A 26,459-nucleotide genomic window follows, 5' to 3' on the forward strand; every position below is an offset into this window, starting at 1 on the left:
CGGGAGCTGTCTTCGCGCAACTCGCACGGAGCCCCCAAGGCCTCCCTTCCTCCAGCCCAGGCGCTGGAATACTGCTCCAGAACACCTCGGGGTGGCGTCTGTTTGTCAGCCCCGGCCGGGATGTTTCTGGTTACAGAGAAGTAACCTCTTCGCTACGTTTCGTTTCAACAACTGTAATAGCAATTTTCTCCTTCAAAACACATTACTTCATGTACTTGAGAGCAGGCTTTAAGTTTTACCCTTCTTTTGTTTTTAAATTTTCGGCCATTAAAAGTAGCTTTCTTTACATGGTGTGGCTTGTTCAAGTACGTTTTATCAGAACGTTGAAGTCTGACTTTATCAGAGTTCATGCTAGATCTGCTTCTAAGTGGGCTTTAGAATGTGACCTTACCTCAGGTTCTCTTATTTTCAGCTGTAGGGTTTTGAACGTTTGTCTCGTCTGCTGTGGGAAACGAGCCGTTGCATATTTCTCTCACTATGCTGAAGCAGCAGGGTATTTTAAGCCATCTAGGCAGACACAAAGTCAACACAACACCCTTATGTGTGAAGACAGGTGCAGATACAGGCTTGGATTATGCAATGGAGGGAAAACAATCTTGAATGCACTGTAATATGGAAAATTGAAAGAGATTGCTGTAAAAAGGCACTGCTGTGTGGCTGTGTTATTATGAAACCATAGCTCAGAAACGTCCACCCACACTGAGCAAGTAATTCAACACAAATCTCAGATGACAGAAGAGTAGGAGAAGGCTTCTCTTTAGGAGGGCTGAATTTAGTTGCTGCTGGATTCTTTAGGTACATGCATACCTATGAATATTTCATTCTTGGTGAAAAATAAATACTTGTTACAAAACAAAAGTTGCCTGATGATATTTTGTTGCCTAGTATAATACACAACTTGGGAAAAGTGGAACTTTCAGTCCGAGAGCATTTGCACACATGGAAGGCTCAGGCACGTGCCCAAATTATTGCACATCAGCAGAGCTTCATTATTTAAACATGTGGCAAACACATATATAGACATGCTATCTTAGGCTAAAATAGTTTACTTTTATGGTGGTTTATAGCAGGATTAGCGAGTTGCTGTGGCTTGGCTAACTCCATAGCTTGTTGAAACAAAGGAAGCTTGGTTACATAGCTCAGGCACTGAAGTTTCTTTTCCAGAATGGCTCATGTGAAACAGAAGCCCTTTTTAGCAATGAGTAATCTATACAGTCTGTCTTACAATGCCATACAACTCGTCCTCAGAATATTCCTGAATATTTTTGCAAGATAGAATGTAACATTCTGTTTCTTGGACTGTCACGCAAAGATAGCAGAACTTAGGCTTGGGTTGCCACATATTTCTTGGCTTTCAACTCTTTCTTTATGAGCTTGAGGTTGCACCTTGGTTCAAATTCAGGTAAGGTATTGAGAGAAATTACTTTCCTTCAGTCTCCTCTTCCCCCCTAGGAAACTACTCCTCACATATGTGCATGACAATTGAGTAGGGCTGACAAACTTCCTTTCCCCTTAAAAAATTATACTTTCTCCTGACCTAGCATCAGACCTTTTTTTCTCTTTGCTGGTATCTTTACTCATCTATTCAGATTTTAAAAACTGCCCCATACACCTTTCACTGCTTTGCTTTCTACTTTTACTTTGATTTGTTATGGTTTTCACTTCTGTTACCCAAATGTGAGTCAAAGTTGTATCTATGAAAACATGAAGACAAATTAACAAAGACAGACAGCCTCTTTCCTAAAGAGTCTCAAATTTCTTCCAACAGCTGTGTTCAGATTGGAAAAGAGAGAATGTGATGAAAGAAAATCAAGGTTGGTAAATCTAGCTGGCAGGAAACTCTTGGCTAGATTTTTAGTTTGTTGCATATGTTCTTTATAGATGCTGATGTTGTAAGCCTAATTTATCCTTAAATTGTTGTTTTGGTAAAGTTCTTCAAAGGATCTGAGCTAAGTGTTGACTGACTGACAGCAGCTGAAGGCCTGGGGCTTGAGCCATGCAGAGATTACTTTTGCCAAGTGTTCCCAAAGATGGGTTGCTGGTTTTAGCCTGGATTCTAACAAGGCAATGTGACTACATGTGTAGATTTTAGAGAACTTCACATTCAGAGTAACCTTGGGGAAGAAGTATCTTTCCAACTTTACAGTAGAATGGCTGTAATACAGTGCCTGGCACTGTATTAAAACCTTTAATTCCTAAGAAGTAATTGTTGTGTTTCTCTGAAAAATCTGATGATGGCCGCTGGCCGATATCAGGTATGAGACTTATGGAACAGCTATCTGATCCTTTATGATATTTCTGTTTTCCCCTTTAGTATGAATTGTGTGATATTTAATAAGGTTTTTCAAAGTAAAAGAAAATAATTCCTCACAAGTGTAAAAGGAAAAGATAATCTCTTTACAAAACAGACCTTGTTTTCTTTGCTCTGCTTTACTCAAGAGTTTGCTGGGTTTCACAGATTACTATTACACATTGATTCTTTATTTTAAGCATTTTTCTCATTTTTGAATGAAAAATATATGTTCTTAAAAATAATAATGGTCTTTTATTTACTTAGATATGGCACTGAAATTAAATGAAACCTTTTTTATTTCAAAGAGGCAAATTTATTGTGGGCATTCTGCTTGCTTTCTCATTATCTAAAACTGACCTTTGCTTTTTGTTTTGTATTCAAAGTTATTTTAATTTTCTAATAAGAGCTTTACCTGTGCTGGTAATACAAACATCTTCAATATGCAGGACATTAGCTTAACCCCAAAACTTTAAAGATACTATAAAGGCTGTTGTTTCTATTTTTCATTTTCTTGCCAGAACAACCTTCTTAAGATCAAAAATTTGAAAGTTAAATTTTCTTTTTATTTGCTTAACCATTTTATCAACCAAAAAGCTTGGCAGCTGCGTTATAATTGAAACATGATTGGGTAATGACCAAGAAAAAAGTTTGAAATATCATTTAGCACTGAGAGGACTTTAGAAAAACACTTTTGAAATGCATGGGCTGAGAATTGTCTCCTAAAAATATTATTTTACTTTCTTGTAATCAGGTCTTAAATTTTTAAAAGGTGGCTTGAAGTACTACACAGTTTGACTCTTTTTCCAATATCTTATTAGAAGAAAATCCTCTCCTAGTTTATTTTTTATTGTTACTTGGAGGCCATGATGCTGCTTTCACAGGCTTACGTTGTCAGAGTTTGTGCTCTATGCATTTTTTCCACTAAACTTGCTCTCTATATTTTATTTCTGTATACATGTACAGAATATAGAGATTTTTATTATTATAGTGCTGAGAAAAATTCTGGGATGCACTGATCCCAGAGGGTTTTATTATTGCTGTTAGAGCTGCTGTTGCTGTTCATTTGCTGGCAGGTTGTCCAGAAGGAACAGCAAGGAGACAAATCTGAATGGATCACTTTAAACAGTATGGCTACAAAATGTATCCAAATCCAGTGTTTTCAGAAAGTGTTTGCACAATGGGCTTCTAACCATCTTACATTAGATTTCAAATCCATAACCTAGCTTTGCTGCAATTGTTTTGAATCTCTCCATTACCTTGAATTAAAATGTTTTTAGGATGTTCTGTTCTAAAAGAAAACACAAAGAAATTAAATCAGCAGTTGAGAAGTTTGTATGCTAAAGAACATTCTGCTTTCAGAGAACACATTTTTTATCATAAAATGCTGAATAGTTTACTGTTACAGTCACAGTCATTTCTGTTTTCAGTTAATGATTGTTCAGTCAGATCATTTCTCCGAAATAACTCTGCCTGTTTTTTTAGGGAAGTGACATAAAGAAAGGGACTAGGTCAGTAATTAGGCTTGGGGTTGCCTGTAGGTGACTGCTCATGAATTGCAGGATATTCTTTGACCTTCATGTTGTGCATGGAGTTTCTTTGTAGCTTCAAAAATAGCAGTTCCTTGGAATTTCTCTATTCTATTTTGCCATTGTTTCATATTTACTTTCAAAAATAATGCCAATTTTAAAACTGTCTGATTTATATATTCAGAATGACCCTGGAGAATTGCAATGACCCTGGAGAATTGCAAGATTTTCAAGTATAATTGTTGATTACCAAATTACTTGGAAATACACAATAATTTCTGACATGTTTATGCTGGAAGATGCAATGGAAAGTCGTAAAATGACTCCATTTCCCCCATGCTGAAGGGAACTCTGCAGCCTGAGAGCCTTCAGCTATGAAGGGAATGGAAAGACCAATAGGTTCTTGTATTAACCACAGCCAGATAACAAGGCTGAAATACACTCAGAACAGAATCAGTCTCGTCTGCAGGGCATAATGATTTCTCTAGCCTGTTTTAAACCATCCTTCTTTTTATTAATAGATAAGGTATGAAACTGATGTGGCTTTTGAACCAGATGCCAATGTGAGTGTGTTGAAATATTTTAAATAAGTATAGTAGATGACTAATATGCCCTTATAGCCTGCCTCACAATCTGTCATAGTAGGAACTCAAGGCATTTTTGCATAAGTAAATATTAGTTGCCATTACTCAAGCGGGGAATAATGTCTTTCTGATACAAAGAGATAATTTTCTCAAAGCTTCTTGGAAGGTTGTTTATTCTGTTTATCAAGAATTTTCTAAGCTCCCAGAAGTTTCGAACTGGCTTTTACCCCTTGTAATATTCTGAATAAAATGTTTATTTACATCCATTTTAATGGAACTGTCCTGATTTTAAATAGATGGATATGAATTTAAGATAATCCAGAATGTAAAATGCTTCTGCAGCTTTCTTGTCTGTAGTGTAATTTATAAGAATTGGGTAGTTCCAAATATATATACTATTATGTTGAGTCACTGGATGTTCTGCAGTCAGTTTAAGGTGGGGTCAAAATGTATTCCCAAAGCAGTTAAGTAAGTGTTATTTTTCTCTGCTCTGGCTGTTCTAAATCATGTAAAATTTTTTTAATGTTCCCACAATAAACCACATAAGATATTTTCTTACATCTGAGAACAAGCGGACTCTCTCCTTTGCTTTACCATGGGAATAATTTCAAGACAGATTTCTTTATCCTATTCAGGAAGCAAGCAGGAAGTTAAACAAGAGAAGTTCTGGGTCCTTCCCAAAGACAAAACTTAATTTTAGGCTAGGAATGCTGATAAGCAAAAACATCAGCCTTTGAAAGAAGTCTCTTTTTCTTACAGTTTGAAAACAGTTTTTCATAGAAAAAATTTAAAAGGGAGAAAAAGAACATTTAAACAAAAAGCCTTTCATTTGATTTGTGTTTCTTCAGCATTTCACATACTATTACTTTGGATCAGAGTTTAGCCTCTCTCTTTTTCTGATTTATTCTATGTTGTTAGATTGTCTGTTTTTAATACTGAAGTAATTGGAGTTCAATTTCTGGTTTGCATCCCCGGTACATACAATTAATGTAATTTCCCTTTGCCTAGTCTCTCAACCTGAAATGGGGGAGTGGCTGTTCCCTTCTCCACAAACTGCTCTTCTCTTAAAAGAAGGGAGCCTATTTGTCTAAAAGACAAATAGCAACTTAAGTATCCTTTACATGAAATGCTAAGTCTAATCTCTATATTCATGTAAATTCCATGTAGAAGTTCATGCTGAGTGCTTAATTTGGGTCACATAGTCTTCTTAAAAAATAGATTGCAAAGCAAGGAGGATTTAAAATTAACCTTTGCATGTCTTGACAGAGCTTAAGGATTAGAACTAGAATGGACAAATAAATATTGGGCCTTTTAGCTGTCTCTGTGTTTAGACTGCTTTCCTATGTCTCATCCATTGAGCCCATTGCTGATTTATTAGAGGTGGTGCTAGTTTTGGTTGTATTGAAGGCAATGAAAGAGTTAAGGTTGACTTATACACTGAGCCCTTAACTAGCAAAGTGTTTTTCAGAGCATCAAATGATTTGCTTTGCCTCTATCACATGTAGCAGGTTTATAGGGATTTATCAGCTCCCAACTCATTAGAGGCTGAGAGCTGGGTAGGATTTAGAAGTAAAACTTTGTTATCAGAGAGGACAAACACAGAGCAGTAGGCAGAAGCTTGCACTGGTTCTCCCTGTCTCACATTCATTTCTATGGATGAATAACTTAAATCCTTGTGGCGTCAAGGTCACCTGTTTCACAAAACATGTTTACATCCACTAAACAGAAAAATAGTCTGACAAATGTAGGTGACTATAAAAAGCAGCTTTAAAAATACAAGTTAGTATGTATTGAAACCACCAAACCCAGAACACCTCAGAACATGCTCAGAACATCTGTAGGTGATGGAGTTTGATTTAGATTTGATTTGCATCAGCTTTGCACTTGGTGCACTTGGTGCACTTGGTGCACTTGGTGCACTTGGTGTTCAGGAACCATTCCTCATTGCAAGGAACTACTGTCCAATTTAAAAGCTTAGCATGTTCATAATTCCTAAGGAATATCAATGGCTGATCAAGTATTGTAAAGAGTAACCAGCAGGCTCTACAATTCCACACATGCACAGGTGTTTCTCTTAGTTAAGATTTTGAGTGTTTATGATGCAAAGCAACAACCTTGCTTGATCACATGTGAGTCCTGTATAGGCACCCTGACTATTAGCATGTATTTTCAGGGAACTGTCCCAAATTTTGTATCAACACTCAATTTTGCTCTGTGTCTTTTGCAGGGAATTGGAATCCTTTTCAGTTTCCCTGTCTCCATTTTGTTTGTGTTTAAGACCAGCTGTGTCCCAGTGAACATGGTAGCCAAGGCTGTAGAATAGTGAGGGAGTGGAACTGGTGATTGTCTCCTTCATGCAAATCTGCTTGGTTTATGCATTGTTATTCATCATAACAGTCTTGAACAACTTGGCTGTGAATTGTCAATAGCTGACTGCAGAAATTTAAGCACCTCTGAAATTTAAGCACCTCTGAAATTTAAGCACCTCTTGGGTCAGGAGTTTTGCCCATTGTAGCATCATAATGTAATCCTATTTGAACAATGGATTTGGGCGTTTAATGCAAAGGCATATTATATAAAAGACGGATAACTGAATCTTCAGTCTTTGCACTTTAAGTGGAAAATAAGATCTCTGTTTGTTGTAAGAATGGGTGTAAGCAATTACACTGTGACTTGCATCCTGAGTGGGTGGAGGCAGCCTAAATCCTGAAGAGGTGTGGCTAAGGTTCATCTCTGTGCTGTGGGTTTCTTTGAACCTAGACTGGCTAGGCTTTGGGCAGATTTTGAGATATCTGACTCAGTCCAAGGTGCAGTAAATTCTGGCTTCACCCCTCAGACCTGTCTAGGTAACTCTGTAGTTCCAGGTAATTTATGTGAGGTGAAAAATGCAAGTTGGTTAATCTGTATACAGTACTGAAGATATGAAAATATTTTGTGAAATACATAGTGAAACAACTATAGTTTGCATAGCCTCATTTTTGTGTCTCTAATCTCTGTAGATCTCTCTGAAATCATTTTTCCAAACACTGACATTCCTTTCCATGGGAGGAGACAGCATTTTGGCTAAAATGGAAAAATACTGTTGTCAAGTTGGCTGGTTAGCTCTTCAATTAATATAATCTTTAGTACTCAATGACATATATCAGAAGTTTGGTTGTCAAGACACCCTCTGAAAATTCCATGGATTTCAAGTGTTATGTGAGTGGCAGGTATAATCTCTTATTTTATTGTCATATGAATATAGAATTTGAATACCTGTGGTCTGAAAATTATGTAGAAAATAATACTTATTTGTGGAAAATGAGAAAAAATGCACGTATAAAACCAAAATCTATGGAGGACAAAGAGTATTTCTAAGACTATTTTTTCCCAGGTATCATGTAAAAATACATTATATAATAATACATTTTATACATTATATAATAATATATAATACATACATCACATGATAAATATATGCTATAATAAATTATTCTCTAATGTTCATTATTTCATAGAATGTAACACCGCTGACTGTGTTTGCAGGAGTTACATGAAGTGCTGAAGCTTGAACTGGTATGTATATACCATCCATATATACATGCATAGCAATTCACTTATATGCTTGTGTGTTTTGACCCAACTAAAGTAATGGGGGAAGGATTTTACCTTCCGCAGAATTGCTGAATTTCTTCAATGTGTTATACATGAAAACCTTTCAGATTGTTAATACCAGCATAGAAGGAGGTGTGGACCTGCCTAAATGAGCCAAACCTTCCTTCATCGGGTGGTTTGTTCAAATGTGTCGCTGGAGAATTTTGTCATAGTTGCTGACTCTGGTATATAGTGGGTAGTTAAGCCACAAGTAAACATTACAGCTTTACCTAAAGGATAGGCATGAATAGCCGTTAGTTTCACAGCAAGGGAGGAAATTACCCTTTTCCTGATTGTCAGGTAGTTAAACTCGGTGTTTCCAGAGTGGATTTTAGTCGATGAGGTATTCAAACAGTGAGGACAAAGGAACAGTGAAGAATTACTTTTCTAAAAAAAAAGACTGAACTGTAAACAACAGTAAGTAGTTGCTTTCTTGTGTTGTTCAGCTTAAATTAACCCTGAGAAAAACTTAATGTCTTTTGTTTGACCTAATTTGCAAATTCGTGTTTTATACAATTTAACTGAATTAGTGAACATTGATGGGATGTTGATTAGTGCTGAGATTATCTGCACATACTAATAGGCAACTTTATAAGATCCGGTGGGTATAATTGTCAGAACAATCAGGCAATTGGCAATCCAGATATATTAAAAGTTACTTTTGGCTTTTTTATTGCTTTGTAATTTGTGCTTTGGTTAATACTAGTGAAGCATTTCTGAAAATTTTTCCCCTGTATATTTTTTCCATACATCCTCTGCTTTTGTTTTGTTTTATAGGGTTAAAAAGTCCCCAAAGAATCAGAAGTGCTTTTTAAAGTTATCTTGCTATTCAATAGATCCAGTTTATTCGCTACTGGATGACCCAATGTCTATTATCTGTATGTAAATCCTCCCTTTTGTTCTTTTTCCATCAGGTTTAAAGTAGTATTTCTCTGCTTTGCAAGCTCCACGTGTACTGTATGTTCATGAATGCATGTCCCTCTTTGGAGCTGTCTGGCATATTGCCATACTTAATGTAGAGTAAAAATTCCAAGACTTTGATTACTTACCCTGTTGAAAAAGCACAAATAACATGGCAAAATAAAATATAACTTCCAGATAGAGGAAGGAGAAGACATGAAAGTAAATAAGGCATTTTTTTACTCACTAATTTTCTTCCAAGCATGTAACTTTCACAAAATTATCTGAAAAGATCACACTAAAGTTATGTCAATGGTTAATGGGTTGCACAAAAGTGTGTATTAAAAAGCCATGTAATTTATGACTCACCATTCCAGTTTCACTATGTCTGAGCATAGAAAGAACTAAAACGAAAGACTTAGAGCCTAAGCTTACATTTTTCAGGGATTTAAGATTTCCACTGTGGTTAATCGAAACTACATATGATTTAAATGCTGTATTTAGATCTAAACAGAAAACAAGTAGAAGTGAATCCTTTCAGATGGAATGCAATTTTGTCTGTAAAATTCTGTTCTCTTTTTTCCCCCTCTCAGGTATGTTACTATGCTGGTTATACTGTGCAAATTGGGTAATTGCTCATCAAAGCAAAAGTCCTTTTCAAGGGAAAAGGAGCAAATGTAGGTAGGACAGAGAGGTAGAAAATTATTTTAAATGCATTAATCTGCTATTCTTGAAAGAAAAGTATCATTTCCTATGAAAACTTTCCTCTGCAAAATGACTTCTGGGCCCTTTGCATTTTTATTTCATATTTGGTGCAGTCGTTAGGAAGGGTGAGGAAAATTGCTTTGTGGGGTTTAATCCTCCCTTGGTTCTGAAGGATGGAAGAGCTGAGGTATCAACTCCAGTATATGTTAAAGTAGTCAGAAATCTGTTTTAGTTAATGGTGAAGGAAACAGCTCCTTAAGGACACTTCCTCACTACCCCAAACTGCAAGAATCCTTTGCACTCTCCAGAATGCTCACCGAGAAAGTGAAGAGCATTTGGCAAATTGTGACTGTTTGCTGGGGTTTTTATCTTTTTTTGTGGATCATGTCTGGGAGTTATCTAAACCTTTAAATTAACTGCCTTACAATAACTAGATTTGGCAAAGTACCTAGAGAGACAGAGACTCACATGCCATTACAGGCAAAAAAAACCCTCAGCACAAAAGGAGATAACTACTGTTAAGAGCTTTTATTAGTGAAGATTCACCAATCAGTTACCTAGAGAAAACAGGTAATCTTTAAAATGTAAGAAATAAGTGAGGTGCTTGCCTCCGGCAACCCACTTTGTCTCCGTATATTCACAGAAATCCTGCTCCCCTGTCCTTTCATCGTGGTCCAGGGGGTCTGTGCATAATCCCCATCCTCCTTTCATGGAATTAGAGGCTTTCTCACTCATGTACAATGTACATGTATAACTTTAAACACTTTCAGTGTTTGAGGTTATATTGGCAGAACAAGAACTGTCATGGAGGAAAGATAAAGAAGACTAGTTTTGCTAGAAGGAGTTTTTGGTTCCTCTCAAGACATCTGTGGTCTGTGAACCTAAACAGATTTGCTTAAGAACTGATAGCCTTGCTAACCAAATGCTGAAATCCCTGTTTAGCTGATCTCACTAAGCACTTCACTTTTCTGTGGGTTTTTTTTTTTGATGGTTGAATGGTTTGTTGGAGTTTCTTCTTTCTAATTTTTCACTGGAATCAATATATTTGATATCTGGAAAATTTTGTCTTGACTAGATTCAATCAGTGTGGAACGTTCCGTGTTTTGCATTAGTGGCAGAGGAATACCACTGTTAGATTATTGCTTCCACTGGCAAGGTGGACTGACAGATGCTTAATTGATTTTAAATTATATGATGAGTGTGGTACCATTAGAGTCAGGTAAGCTATGGTAGGTAGATACTAGTGGAATAATATTTACATTTTACTGACTGAGAAATTAAGCAACATGGAGATCATGAGGCCTGACCACAAAAACTCATCAGGCTCTTTACAGAACTGGGAATTGGGCCCAGTCACCTAAAATCCAGTTCAAATTGCTGACCAATTTTATACACTCTGACAGAGTCACTAATTAGTGTTTTGAGGAGCTTACTTCACTCTTACACACAAAAGGAGATTAATCTACTATTCCTAAATACCAAATGAATGTATCGCACTGTACAAGTTACAGAATGATGCTTTCAGTGTGACTTTTTAAACATCTTTCAGCTCATTCAACATTATTTTCTATAAACCAGAGTGCTTACAAAGAAATACTGTTCAACCTCTTCTCTGCAGAACAAAAAGCAGCCCACAACTGTAAGGTCTCTTTCCATTCATCAGCCACCACATCTGTTGCTTGCTTGGACACTGACCAAAATGATTCATTCACATGTCTAACATTTATTTTTGGTGAAATACTGGGATTATACAGCATGGCAATATTTCAAAAATGGGTCTAGAAAACCAAGGGAAGTTGGAAACAACTTCCTCAGCTGAAAACAAACACGGTGTTATATCATTCTGCAGCTTTATTAGAAGGAAGGCAGTAGCCAAGTGAAGCAGCTGGAATCACACTGAAGTCACTCTGAACTCTGCAGATCATTTCATTCTTCCTTCTGCTACAGAGCTCACATCCCTGATTTACAGTGCCTTTTGTTTCAAAGAACTAAGCAAGGTAGGTCAAACTCTCTTATACTTAAAATCTTTCTCTCCCTTACCTTCTAAATAATGTGTCTCTACAGCTGCAACAACACTTGCAGGCAGATGCTGTAAGGTGCTATAGCATATACTGGCTAAAAGAGTTTCTTGGAAGAAAGAATGCAATACTCATTTTACAGATTACTTTGAATCAACCCAGCACCAAGAAAAGATATGAAAGTGTGCGTTAATTTAATTTTTAATTACATTTGAGTATGTTAACACACACTTCAGGGAGTTATATCCTGTCAAAGAATGGTAAGTGACCTTGGCTTAAATCTCTCTCGCCCCTCCGTGTCCCCTATGTGTTGGTTTTATTTTTTTTATTTGCTTAGGGATAGTGTGTCTTCTATAGCTATAGCAATTTCCAGTATTATTAGTTAAAAATACATCAGTTCTGATCTGAACAGATTCTAGAACAGAAACTGGAAATCATTTCAACTTACATAGCAGATCAACAAAGTAGTTCTGAAGAATTACAGTTCTGCAGAATTAAATAAGGTTTCTGTGATCTCAGCTGGAAAGTGTGTGTGTTTTCCCTAACTGTTGTGGAATAAGGTAGGATATGGATCTACCTTTCATTAAGTGTATTGGAACGTGTTTCCTAGAAGTGACAATAAGATTTGAAGCCTTGTATACTACCACACAATGAGACAGGAATAGATTCCACCTCCTATTCCCACTTAGTGATAACAGTGTCATTGTCATCTGTTGTCTTTCTAAATGTGATCTTGCAAGCCAAGCAATATCCCAGACCTGGTTTTGTGGACTTACAGGACATATATGCATTGAACATTGTCTGTGAGTTAAAACACAGCTGAATAAAATTGTATCACTGAATAATATAAAATGCTTACTAATTCTTAGTTAAGGACAAGAGATTGAGTAAGGGTATGTCAAGGTAAAGTAATTTGTCAAAGCAGATGTAGAAACTGATTTCAAGATTAATTTACTTATGATAGCTTACTTTCATTATCATCTTTCACTATTATCATATTATTGTTCTGCCACAGCTGAACTGGGGAATGCAAATATTTTGACAACCCAATTTACTTTTGTTTAATGTCACTGCAACTTCTGGCCAAATTTAAAACACTATCAGCAACTTTTGCCAGGCAGACAGGATAGAGGTCCTGTCAAGTTTACTTCAACCCTAGGGATTTTTTATGTGCTATAAGTGACACTGGAGTCCACTTCTGTTGAACTGAGAATCTCTTTGAGTGTGGCACAGTGGAAGTTATTTGACTCTGGAGTGTGAATTTATGGTTTGGATTCTCTAATTGCTTTTGTGGAAAAGGATCATAAGTCAGGGAAGATCTGTAAAAGGATTCCTATGCAGGATCTGATTACACATTTTTACTGCATGGGTGAGGGCAGAGGAAAAGTGTTGATCAAAATAATGCAATTTCTGTGTACTGTACATTACACATTATTTCTTTTAAGAATTTCTTTTTCTGCTGACAACCTAATGAGCAACTTCTGAAATGCTTAGATTTGTGTTTATTTCTGATAAATTGATTCAAGAGGAAAATTTATATCTGTTTCCTAATAAAGCCAGTTGCCTTAAAGAATTTTCTTCTCCTTGTGTTTTTTAAGAGACACTTGAACTTTGTCATTTGTTATTAGATATTAATATTGTATTAGTAACTCTGCTGTTCCAAGCACTAAGCAGCAGCTAGGTTTCATGGGGATTGTAATCTATTGAATGGTCTTATTATTTGCTTATTTATTTATTTTGTCTCATGGAAAGTGCCAGCAGTTCAGCTGTCTCTCTTACTGTGGTGGCTGGTTGTCTGGCTAATTTGCACTCATTGTTTCTGATAATGGTTTAATTTGTGTTCATTCAGTCTAAAGCTAGCAGTTTCACAACAGTGCAGGGTTCTGTTGTGGCTGCCTTTGCTCAAGAGAGCCGACTGTGAGGAGCAGTTTCTCATGGCCTCTCAGCAGAAGAAAGGGATTGCTGTGGCTGGGGTAGGCAGTGTCCAAGAGACATTGGTTCTAGAAGGGGAGATGCCATCATGCAGAGGTGAGCTCTCTCACACTTGCTTTTGCTTTTATGGTGTGCTTGAGGCTCCTGAGGAAAAAAAAAGAAGTTATGTGTCCTCAAAGGTGGCATATAATACTTCTGGGGGAGTTCAGCTGCTTCTGTGCTCTTTGTATCTTCAGTGTGTTCCAGAGGTTGAGGACCTTAAAGCAGGAGTGTATTAGCCCATGGCAGCTTTTTTCCAAAGGGAATTTCTGCTGAATTGTTGCAGCTCTCTTATACCTGGCCCACCATTTTGCTATGATTCTTCAGAGGAGCTGAACAAACCTGCTACAGATACAATAATTTTTCATTACTGGGTTCAGAGGGAAGCTGACAAAACCCATTGCTGCAAGTTAGGTTTGCTTGCAAGGGTTATCTGCAAAGGGCAGCACTGTAGAAGTCTTCAGTTCTTGCCAGGGACATTAGCAGGCAAAAAGTTTGTAGCATTATCCTACTTCTCTTCTTCTACCCAGGCTCTCTTGTCTCTTTTTGATACTCCTTGAAGAATGTATTTCAAGAATCACAAGGCACAAGTACTAAGAACCAGCATCTTCTCCCTCTACCCACAGAAGATACTTGCCTCTTTATTCTTTTGGCAAGTTCTGAATTCTGCTTCCAACTCTACCTTCAAATTTACTGTTTGGCTTTGGGCAAGAAAATGCTGATTAATTATAAACAAAGCAGGAACTGTCTTTCATTATGTGCTTATAGTGCCTAGATCCAGTGAGGTTTTGATCTCAAAGACTAGGGCCTGTGGGTAGTTTCCCAACATAAGGTACTTGCTTCTTTCAGCAAGTGTGAGCCTGGCACACAATTTTCATTCCCTTCTGAGGCCTTCTAGAGGAGAGAAGGAAAGTGATGTCAGTAGTAAGGAGTAGTAAGTCCTGTACAGTCGATGTAATTCCACTTTCTAAACTCCCATCTCTTCTTTCTAGTGATCCCCTTTTAATGAGCTTCAGCCCCACATCCTTTTAATGAGATATTTTGGAAATGTTAAGAAAAATTGCCCTTTTAAGAAACCTGAGTAATGTTAACTGAGGGTGTTACACCATATCTGGCAGAGTCAAGTGGGAAGTGATTTGCAAAGGTAATATGGGAAGCCTGTAAAACCAGTATTTCCAAGCTCCTAATTTAACACCTTAATCATAGATGCCATCTACTCCTCTCAGCACTAGGGAGTGTTCCCCATACCATGTTAGGGAGCTAGATGAATATCCAGTCCTTCTGAAACTGTTTAGCAATTTGAATTTTTCAGTTTTGCAGGAAAAAAGGCAGTACTTACTATAGACTTGATCTTAACGTAAAAAAATAGTTACCTTTGTATGAGAAGGAATATTAGAATAACACTGATACAGAAGTTGACGCCCTTAATCTACTGTACACAGTGATCCTAGTATATTAACTGTGAGGACATACTAAAGTATGCTATCTGAAACATTCCAGCTGATAAGATGTGTACTAGAAGTATTTTGGAATTGCATCTTCTGATATACCCATGCAAGAGTATGTGTCAAGAGTAATATAAGCATAGCAATATTACATTTATGCTAGAATAAACTGCTGGTGTGTACTAATGAGGAGTAGAATAAACCTAGGAAAACAGAGATCAATTTAGAGGGCAGTACACAACCAAGCATACAGTAATAAGTGACTAGGAAATTAATCTGTGAAATTGAATAGGGTGTAAGAAGGCACAGTAGAGGAATGAGTTGTGGTGCTAGTTTTCTCTGGAGTTATTTCTTAACTCTTCTTGTTAAAAGGAGTGTAAATATAGCAGATTGTAATCTATTTTTTATCTGTTATTCGATAGGTATTTTGTATCTTGCTGGAGAGAGTGTTACTTTGAATTTTTTCTGTAATGACCTGGTGTTGCCTTGCAGTACCTTTAGAACGGCTGTTGTCTAACTTATGTTTAGTTGGCCTTAGTCTGCTGAGGCAACTGCAGAAAAAATCTGCACTTACTCTGTATCCTCTGCTCTCACTTTGCTACTTTTTGTTAGGAGGGAGTTGTGATTAAAGCATTTGTTTGTTGAAGCAGTACAACCATTTAAAAAAACATGCTCAGAGCTGCATAATCATGTAATGATCACATGAATCCTAGTCAAAATATTCTTTCATCGCAAATATGTGAAACAGTTGCAAAGTAAAAATTCCAAGTAATTTTTGCATGAAAACCTGAAAAGGCTGTAATTAATTAGAAACGCAAGCATTCATTATCCCATCAATCCAGTCACTGCGAAGCTGAGGCACTTAAATTTTTTTAATCGGGTATCTCCGTTGCTCTAGGTATGTAGTTATCATGGTGGCTTGTAGCCAAAGAAAATACTGCTGGCCTTTGAGGAGGAATAGAAAACACGTGAAGCTTCCACAGAACAATACTTGATGAGTGTGTTACCTCACAGCCAATAGGATATATGGTGTACCTGCTGGGCTCTGTCATCTGAGAGCCATGCTTAATGGCTCTGAGGTATGTCCTGGGACTGCAGACACAGGGCAGTTGCTATGACAAGCAAATGGTGGAAATCCAGGTTGCTTTTCTCTTCCGTGCAGAGAAAACAGATCGGAAGCCCTAAGGGCTGCTCAGGTAAGCTCTGTCTTCCTTCACCACAATGGACATCCTGGCGCAGAAGGGAGCCTCCCTTCAGGAAGGGGAAGGTCTCCCAGAGGTGAAGCCGCGGTTTCTTCACTTCACCATGAGAGAAGGGACAGTGCTAAGTTAAGAAAGGAGGATAGGACTGTGGTTGAACCACTAGGCAGGGACTCCAGATTTAGCACTTGGTTTGATCAGAGACTTCCTGTAGGTCACTCTCAGCATTCTCGTCTGTAAACCAGACTGATGATACTTCTCACTTGAACCTCATTTCAGTAAGGGTTATGAATACTGAAGCATTATGACTGGTTATGTAAATACTTTGGCAGTGCTGACACATACAGTACATAAGACAATTTTTGAGTCTCAAGTGGCAATGTCTTTTTTTTTTTTTTTTTGGTAACAATATTAGAATTTTTTCTCTAAAAATAGTGCTACTTTTAAGTGTTTCACAGATATGACCAGTCATTTTTCTGACTCTGATGGACAATTTTTGTGGTTACGTGATTTGCAGTGGCTACAGCAACATCTTATGTTCCAAAGGAATATTAAAAAATATATTTTTATTTTTAGCTGTATTAACAGAAGGGAATAAGAGCAGAAACAAGTGCTAACTATGGAGTTACCAAGTGCCCCCTCCCCTTCCCCAGTGCATATCCTGGGACATCTGAGTTTCTTTGTCATCTTTGGGAATGGAAGACTTGGTGCTTGGGATCAGCAAGAAAATAAATCAGCTTTGGTGATACGCAGCTGCTGGTTGCAGACATTTATCAGGTACCTGACTGTGGAAATGGTACACTGCTCCATTGCAGCTGTTGTCTAGAAGATACTTTATATTCAGGCCAGAACTACTGTGATACTTTTCCTACTACAGCAGCCTTATTTAGATATAGAGTTGGATTTTCCGTTTTTTGTTTCACATTTCTGTGTCAGCAAAACTGCTGGTCTGAAATCACAGCTTTACCGATATTGACTGAGTCTGTGCTATATGGGTTTGTTAATCCTGCTGTAACACTCACTCTGTAAAATGTTACCAGGCTATTATCTGGTCAAATGACTTCAATACCGCAGATGAGGCGGTGTGTTATGACTAACAGGGTCATGTTTGGCCTTGCGCGAAGAAAGTTGGTTTTGGCCTCAGTTTTAGGAGATGTCTAGCCAGTACCTTGCAAACACATTTCTAACACTGCTTCACTGAGAGACATGATGGAGAATGATTGTTATTTGCATTCCTTTCTTATCTGCTAGAACAAATACATCTATATTGTGGCTTGAAAAGGTTTCCAGTCTCATGTCTTATCTGTTGTGACCTGTTCCAGTTATTGAATTCAGGATGACATATGAAGTAATTAGGTTACCATATATCTATATATCTATTAAAAGGATAGTCAAAAGACAGTTGTTTGTGTGCGTGTCTGTGAAAGAGAAAACATAGACACAAGCCTTGATTCTGCCTTTGTGTATTATAGCTTAAAATGCTTGTTGCCTAGTAGCTTTGCCTGCAGGGCCAACGTTAGGCTTAAACTGTAGCATAGCTAGGATTTCATTTTGCAGTATGAGTGTATCAGGCACCTCCTGCTAAAGGAATGTTTCTGCTTTGGGCCAAGTCGTTATCTTGGCTTTGTCCTTTTGAGGGAGAAATATGAGTCCATGACAGTCTGTAATTTCATCAGTATTCCTTGTGTGTTTTAGAATCTATCCTATGTCTTTGTAAAACGCTTGCCAGAAATACATATGTACCTCTAGCAAATTTGCTCAGCCTTCTGAGTTTTGAACTTTACGGATAAACTGCCAGGTGAATTTCATGTTCATGTTTTTGAAGATAGATATATTCGAAATTTGTCACCTCAAAAGTTCCAAGAAAAAATTATGAGGTCTTTCGACTGAATTCAATACCTCGACAAACTTGCTGACACACAGTATGACAAGGAGGCTTTAGGTGACCTTTTGTGAAACTAGTTGTTCTCCAACTTTTGACTCTTGCAAATGACAGAAGTTGAAGTGATGCAATCAAATAAGCTTTCCATTAGCCACAGATAATACGCATGGAATATGATGTGCTCACAGTTGTTCAAAAAGACATTGATAAGAGGGTTTTTGTAATATCTTCCCTCTATGAAATGAACTGTTGAGACAGCCAACTCTCCAAACCATGATTTTCCTGTTAAGTCAGGACCCACTACTGTGACCTCTGAAACCAATTTAGCTGGCCAGAGGCTCTAAACACTATTTATCACACTGAAAAGATAGTTTTGGGGACTACCACTCAAACACTTGTGTTAACTTTTAACTAACATAGACAATGAATAAACTCTTCCCTTTGACCTTTCTGTAAAATTCAAAAGTAGTAAGGACCAAATGTGAGAGAGAGGGGTTGTGTGGGCTGAGCCCGAATATGTGGTGTAGACTGCCAGTGTAATTCAGTTAGGTCCTAACTTGTGTGGTGCCCAGGGAACTTTGAACCCCCACGAGGATTTTGCTTCAAGTGAAGTGGGGGCGGAAATTGTACCTTTTTTTTTTTGTTTTCTTCTATTTTAGACTGAAAACCCAATGTAATTTAATTCCAAAGCTGTTCCGCTGACCTCAGGGTTGAGGTGTGGAGAGGTCAAACAACTTCCCCTGGTCAAGCAGGATGCATGTGGCATAGCCATGAATAGATTCCAAAGTACTGGTCCCATGTCACAACTGTAAGGCCATTCTTAGTGTTGCAAGAGCTGTTCTATTTTAGGCAAATCCAATAGTTTGTCCAAGTTGTCATTATAGCTTAACTATAATAGTGGCAGAGGACACAAACTCTAGGTACTTTTAGTAGAAAGCTATGAATATGTCAACTGAGATCCAAGTCTGTAATTCCCTGCTGAAATTCAGAGAAAGACAGTTTATTCAACACGTTGTGAAGTCTCTTCCTAGCAGTTCTGTGGCTTTGTATTTTAGAAATATTTCCTGATGATCTGTATTTCTTGACAATTCTGCATTCTGTCCCAGGATCTAAAAGCACCAAGTGCCATCGTGTGATATTCCCATAAAGTCACTTAGTAATTAACTTCTGTTTTACAGAAGAGGACAGGAAATGAAACCTCCTGGTCAATTATTTTCATAATTAAGCAACTGAATCAAGGAGTCTCAGTTTTCAGAGCTGCTTGTGGCTCAGAGAACAGGAACGGACTCCTCAAGCAAATGCTGAGCATACACTTTGCACAGAGTGTTTACTATTTAAAATAAAACTTTAAAAAAAGGACAGGAAGAAGTCTAAACTTAGTTATATTAATCCATAAGCAATAGAACACTGTTCTTTAACCTGTGGCTGCTACCAAGGCTTATTGGCAGGCCTCTAACCACACTTTCCTGTTTATTGAAAAATGTTTTCTATGCACTGGCTCCCCAGACCAGCAGACGCTGAGCCAATGAACTGTCCCAAACCTCCCTTACCCTTTCTAGCAGTTCCCTAAAAGCCAAGCAGAAACTGCTGTCTGAAAGTATTGTTTTTTCTACTGAGCCTCAGTCTGCAAACAAGTTAATGAGAATTTCTCCAGCTTGGAAAGTAAGCCATTTGTCAAAGATCATACAGGAAATTAGTGTCAGAATAAGGAATACAATTAGATTTCTTCACAAGACCTTTGGTTTGCTGTCCTGATAAATGATACTTATTGGGCTGCATATCCTGGTAAGTCAGATTTGAACTGCAAGACAGTTCTGACTCTGCAAATTTATTAATTTCAGAGCCATGTATGAAGAGACAGTGTGTTTCAAGACCACAGAGAAACATCTCTGATGAATTATGGTTAATGGAAAAAATCTGTGTCCTCATTGATGTAAACCAGTGTAACTCCACTGACAATCTCTCACTGCTTATCTTTTTTCAGGACAGGGCTTAACACCATGAGTCCTTCTATAGAAGTGCTTCCTATATGTCAATGTCAGAAGTAAGAGTTTCTGGGCTTTGCAAATGTAATTGGCAGTCTTTGCTGAGCCCTAGCCATAGAATCTAATTTCAGCATCTGTGCACTTGGAGCAGTGGTAAGCAATGTTCCTCCTGCTTTTTTACTCCCACTGCTAAAGAGTCATGGCCTTGAAGACTAGAGTTAGAGATGAGGAAAAATATAAGCTTGGAAAAATAATTGCATTCTAAAGGTGTGCTCTTTCAATGGAGTTTTAAACTACAGGAGGCTTGGGAAATATTTGGCATTTATTTAGGTATGTGTTTTTTCTCCTGCTATACATCATCTTTGAAATGTTAAATATAAAATTAACGTTGTTGGACAGTAGGCAAATGTTTATCATTGTCATTATAGTTGGAAATTTTTTTGTTTAGTTGCATAAATTTGATTTGAAGGGATAGTTTTTTGTATGGGCAAACCTTAAAAATCCAGTTATTAACCTGACTGTCCAAATGTAATGTTCCAGATGTTAGTGGGACTGCTTCATGTTTATACTCTTCTCTCAGCAGCTGTTAAGCTGTTTGAAAAAATTACTCAGATGGGTGGCAGTGGTATTTGATGCAGAATCCACCCTCAAGGGGCATGTAATTACATAAATGCAGGCCAATAAGTATCATTTATCAGGACAGCAAACCAAATAACATTCCTTCAGCCTGATGTAAATCACAAATGCTATCACAGCCTCTTGACAGAACAGGCTGTGCTGACTCTTAATACACATTTTTTTAATCAAGAGATATAAAGTTACACAACCTTTTTTTCCTTCCTTGTCTATCCATCTACAAATGAGAAGTCTAATCCTGTTAATGCGTGTGCACATGCGTAGCTTCACTGGTGCGAGTAATCCTTTCAAACTGAGCGAACTGCTTTTTGGAGGAAAGGTAAGTACATGAGCACAGGTTTGCAGATGTGGTTCTGCAGGCAGTGTGCTCTGGAGGCTGCTCTCCTGTTGTCCTTAGCATGCTATAATTAATGGAATTACAGGAATGCAGGGCCGAGCTCCAAAAGCGCGGGCTGAATTTTGGTTTCGGAATGGAGATAGCACTCTGAAGTTTAGCGGTAAGATAATTCATAGTACAGCTAATTGACTGCTCTCAGGCACAGGTCTTCAGTGCAGCTGAGTCCAGCCAAACAATTTCAGCTTTAAATGATAACTGAGTTTAGCAGAATAATTGTTTTGATCATTGCAGATACTTTTGTCTGATTGTGGCCACCTGTGATGTGCTGCAGCTTTGTCTATACTGCGAAATAAACGCTGTGAAATAATACTGTGAAATAACTTCTGACTGCTTGTCTTTCTGTTGTTCAAACTCTGTTTCCTGTCTGTTTTCCCATTAATTTTTCTTCCCTCAGTTTTGGTTTATATTCCACTTTCCCCTCCCCCTCCCCTTCCCTCCCACCCACAGAAAAAATTTCTATGTGAAAAATCACATTGTACTTGTAAGTTCCAGAAGCTTTTGCGAGAGAAGAAAACTAAGAAAATTCTGTAATTCTGTCTTAAAAAAAAAAAAAAAAGGATCCACAAATAGTTTCATTTATGCCCTTACAGTGTGTTTTATGTTCATGGGAAGCTTTATTTTCTTTCATCTATTACCTGTTTCTCAGCTCACTAGTGGAAGAATACCACAGTTGTATTATCCCTGCAATATGTTCTGTATGTTTTCTTCTCTACATCCTTTGCTGTGTTAAGGAAATCCAATACTTTAAATGTGCCCGAAAATTATTATTTCTTTATACAAGGACATACATGAAAGAGATGAATAAACCCATGAACTTTTAGTTGCTGGAGAAATTGCTGTCTGTTGTTTTGTTAACTATAATTTGAGGAAGGGGTGGTGGGTGTAATTCTATAAAAGATGGCTTTCTGGCATTTTTAGTGAACTTTTTTCACTAACTAGATGTCTGATGCTCCTCTGATTTTAGGCAGATGTAACCCATAAAACTTGCTTTACATAGGAACAGAGCAGTAAAGTATGAAACCTGACCACAAAAGAATAGCAAAATCATACTTCAGCAAAAATCTAGTCTCCTAGAAATTTATTAGTGGTACTGTGCTCAGTGCTGTCTGTTAAGAAGTTAATGTAAGGAAAACAGTTCTTGGAGATTTCAGCACTGTTTTGATTGGAACATTTCTTGAAATGCCTGTGACCAAAATTCTTCATGAGCTTTGTGCTAGCAGCTGATAGATAAAAGGTGATAGATATACCAAACTAAGTCAATGTTTGTGGTTTATGACCAAGAACTTGAAAGAATTGCAGTTTACTATTTACAGTGCAGTAAAACATTTCTCCTTTGACCATTTCATTTCTTTTCTCCCCCAGAAAGCCACTCTGCAACATGACATTTGAAGATTTTGAGAACTACTCTTATTTCTACGATCTGTCTGAGGAAGATGAGTCACCCCAGTCCTCCCTCAGCATTGCCCATATCATTTCCCTTTTCTTTTACAGTGTGGCATTTCTGCTGGGAGTCCCAGGTAATGCCATTGTCATCTGGTTTATGGGCTTTAAGTGGGATAAATCTGTTTCCACACTCTGGTTCCTGAATCTGGCCATTGCAGATTTCATTTTTGTTCTCTTCCTGCCCCTCTATATTACATATGTGGCAATGGGCTTCCACTGGCCTTTTGGGAAGTGGCTGTGCAAAATGAACTCATTCATTGCACTACTTAATATGTTTGCCAGTGTTTTCTTCCTGACATTCATCAGCCTTGACCGCTACATTCGCCTTGTCCACCCAGTCTTTTCCTACAAATACAGGACTGTAAAGAACACCCTCGTTCTGAGTGGGATCATTTGGATGTCAGCTGCAATTATTGGTGGCCCTGCCTTATACTTTAGAGACACAGCTACGGTTCTCAACAATGTCACCATTTGCTACAACAACTTCCATGTGCATGACAGAGAACTTATTTTGCTGACACATCACATTCTCATTTGGGTGAGGCTTGCATTTGGTTACCTCTTTCCTTTAGTGACCATGGTTATTTGCTACTCACTGCTGATTGTCAAAGTGAAGAGGAGAACTGTATTGACTTCTAGCAGGCTTTTCTGGACCATCATTGCTGTAGTTGTAGCTTTTTTTGTCTGCTGGACACCATATCATATATTCAGCATTGTGGAGCTGTCTGCTCACCATGATGAAAACTTGCATGACTTACTACAGGATGGCATTCCACTCTCCACTGGCCTTGGTTTCATCAACAGTTGCCTCAACCCAATCCTCTATGTTCTGATTAGCAAAAAGTTCCAAGCCCAGGTCAAGACCACAGTCTCTGAGGTGCTGAAGCTGGCCCTGTGGGAGGTGAGCCGCTCGGGAACGGTCAGCGAGCAGCTGTGGAGCTCAGACAATGCGCGTGTGCACTATTGTGAAACTGCCCAGTGACTGCTCTTGTCACCAGCTCTCTCCAAAAGAGCTGACAGGAGATTTGGAGGTGTTCTTGACTTCACATCTGCCAGTCAGATGTGCATCTTTGCATATGCAGTTTTCTGTAAACAGCTGGCTTAATTGCACTTGCTGCTTTAATGGAAAGGTTTTTAGGGGACACGTGATTTGGATGTGTGTCCTTGCAATGCACATACAGCCTGAACTGAAAGTTATCAGCATAGGTGGAATTACTCTAACGGGGCTTTTGATGAGGAATGTTGTTATAATCCTGTTGTTTTGCTGTGGTTCCACACCTCATCGATATCAAAAGAACACATAGTAAAAATATTCCTCCTTGCCATTGCTGATACCACTCTTAATTGAGGCACTTGCATCCAAGAGGTTGTGGCCGGACATCACTGGGTCATGAGTCTCCTGATTGTCTACTACTGCCTCAAGGAGGAATCCCCTGGCTACATCCCACCTAAGTGAAGCTATCAGTGGCTCTACTCTTCATCTGGAGAAGACTGCCACGACAGGGAACACTGAATTGCTGCCTTCTATTGTCAAAAAAGAAAAATATGGAAATAAAGAGCATTGGGAGAAGACAAGTTTTATCTTATACTCAAAACTAAGACAGGAGACCCTGTGTTTCCTGGTCACTTGTATTTTTATCACCAGCTGAGTGCGAAATACTGAGCAGATGTTTCATAGAAGGTATTAGACTCATTCAAAATGTGCAAAGAATTAGTGAAAATATTTCTTACAGCTTCTGTGCCACATTCTTTTCTATGTTTAAAATTTTAGTCCTACAGAGGTTTAAAACTATTGCTCTTTATTGCTCTTTCAAGCAAAGATACGGAAATAATATAACATTTTGTTTGCCTTAATGTCAAGCTTAAAAAAATGGGTGGAGTGAATTCATCAGTATTCTGTTACAAGTCTGTAGCCAAATTCAGACTTCTTTTCCAAATAAGAGGCAAGACAGTTCATCCAGGAAATGGAGTCCACTCCCATAAGAAAGATGAATTAGTCCCAGTTCTGCTGTATTCTCTTCCAACTTGTTGCTTGCTGCAGAATCACACATGCACCAATGCAAATGTATATATATATATATATATGCTATGTGGAGTGAACAGATTTCTGATGCAATACCACTTAATTAAAAAGTTGAATGTGGGACAAAACTCCACTGAAAGTAAAAGCATAGAGCTTTGGGTAAATTTGAGCTGTTTTTTCTTAGTTATTGGCCTATGCATATAGAATAAAACTACCTTTCAGATAATTTACCTAGTTTATATGGCCTGCCAACACATTAGTAGCATTCATGCTGTAATTGAGGCCTTATATGTAAATAGATTTGCTTTTCTATAAAATATATATATGTATGCATGAGCACATCCAGTATTGGTAGCTGCACAAATAGAAACAGTCTGACTGTGGTCTATAACTATTTCTTCGGACTCTGGTTTCAGAGTCTGAGAGAGTCAGGCAGGATCAGTGGAGTTTCAGTGTATTTCCCTTTGGGCTGGGAAGCTGGTAAGCAGCATTCTTCCTTGGAGTCATTTGCTGCCTGGGACATAGTTGCTCATCATAATATTTTGGCACTGTGCTGCTGAATGTGCCTAAATCAAATATTTTGCAGTTTTTCTTCACATGTTCCCTGACATCTTTCCAAGAAGGGTGTACTCTCCTGACTGTAGTCCAAGTGAAGTAATAAAATTTTGTTGTTTCCAAAGAAGCTTGTTCATTTGCTTTTCTTAGCAGCAATGTGTGGTGACTGTCTTTTCTTATAACAGCTCCTTCCCAAAGATTTTGGAAGGTGAAATCAAGCCCTGGCCCTTTCTACTATGGGATTTAAGGTCCATGTCAGCTTTCTTCAGCTGTGTGCACACACATGTTCCTATACACAGCAGAGAGACTGATTTTCACATGAGGGAGCACCTATGTCCCATCTTGCATAAATGATCAGAAAGTGTAGCCTGAAGCAGACAGGAGAAAGAGAGAGGATAGAACTGAGTAAGGCCAAAATCAGCCTTGATCTATGGCATTAAGTGGATTAGCAATTGAGCAATGTAACTACTACCATTCACACCAAGATCAGTTACAGAATTATCAAAATCATTTCTTCAAGAGTAATGAAAGGTATCTAAACAAAACAGATAATGCTCTAAGTTTTTGTTTCCAAAGAGTCTCCAAAACAATACCAACAATTCTATGCTGCTTGGACTGAGGAATGCTCATTCAACTCACCACAATGGAAAAAAAGGACCAGAAGAAGGAATCTGTGCTATCATATAAAAAGATATTATAGAAATAGCTATTGACACATTTCATAATAGACAGGTTCTAGTTACTTTTATCTTCTTCCCAGACAGTTTGTGTTTCTGAAGATTTTTATTTAGATTAGTTTTTTTTAAAACTCTTATATTCCCGTGTATCACATATCGAAGTTACGGAATTTTCTTCTGATCTTTCAGTTACGGGGTGCACTTGGGAGTCTTGCCTCATTTACTCCAGGGTGTTGAGTTCTCACAGGCACAACGACACAGTAATAATAGCAGCACATACCCAAACACTACACAAAAACACCTAACATAAATATATGTGGATTGAGTGGAATTCTCTTGCCCACATGCCTACCTATTTTCTCCATGGGAAGACTGAGCTCTCTAGGTTTTTTTGTGTTTTGTTCCTGTGCAGCAACTTTCCTTTTAACATCGGGGGAAAAAAACCTTGCCAAAACCCAAGATACAAAAGAAATCTTAAGAACCAAAGAGTTTGTAGAGCATGCTTAGCATAAATGTAACACACAGATCCAGTCTGGCAGGTCACATGGATAACTTAGTGTTGTATTTTAACAAAGTTACCATATATA

At 37.9% G+C, this 26,459-nt stretch overlaps 1 protein-coding gene across 5 annotated transcripts; it reads left to right on the forward strand.

Annotated features, from left to right (window-relative positions):
- The first annotated feature begins 7,939 nt into the window (after positions 1-7,939).
- Positions 7,940-25,322, forward strand: GPR1 (G protein-coupled receptor 1). Of its 5 annotated transcripts, none has more exons than XM_017735780.1 (3): positions 7,940-7,958; positions 11,491-11,638; positions 22,537-25,322. In XM_017735780.1, the coding sequence occupies exon 3, from the start codon at positions 22,553-22,555 to the stop codon at positions 23,597-23,599; it is 1,047 nt and encodes a 348-aa protein (XP_017591269.1). In that variant the 5' UTR covers positions 7,940-7,958; positions 11,491-11,638; positions 22,537-22,552; the 3' UTR covers positions 23,600-25,322. The 5 variants fall into 5 exon arrangements, with proteins under 5 accessions (XP_017591269.1, XP_017591268.1, XP_017591271.1 ...); XM_017735779.1 differs by lacking the exon at positions 7,940-7,958 and adding an exon at positions 8,350-8,453; XM_017735782.1 differs by lacking the exons at positions 7,940-7,958; positions 11,491-11,638 and adding an exon at positions 16,092-16,271.
- The last annotated feature ends 1,137 nt before the right edge of the window (positions 25,323-26,459 follow it).

Source organism: Corvus brachyrhynchos, unplaced genomic scaffold, assembly GCF_000691975.1.
Source record: "Corvus brachyrhynchos isolate BGI_N302 unplaced genomic scaffold, ASM69197v1 scaffold255, whole genome shotgun sequence".
In the NCBI taxonomy this organism is placed as follows: domain Eukaryota; kingdom Metazoa; phylum Chordata; class Aves; order Passeriformes; family Corvidae; genus Corvus; species Corvus brachyrhynchos.

What these genes read in the sequence shown, in the direction of transcription:
- GPR1 (XM_017735780.1), top strand. Translation starts at nt 22,553, where the DNA reads ATGACATTTGAAGATTTTGAGAACTACTCTTATTTCTACGATCTGTCT.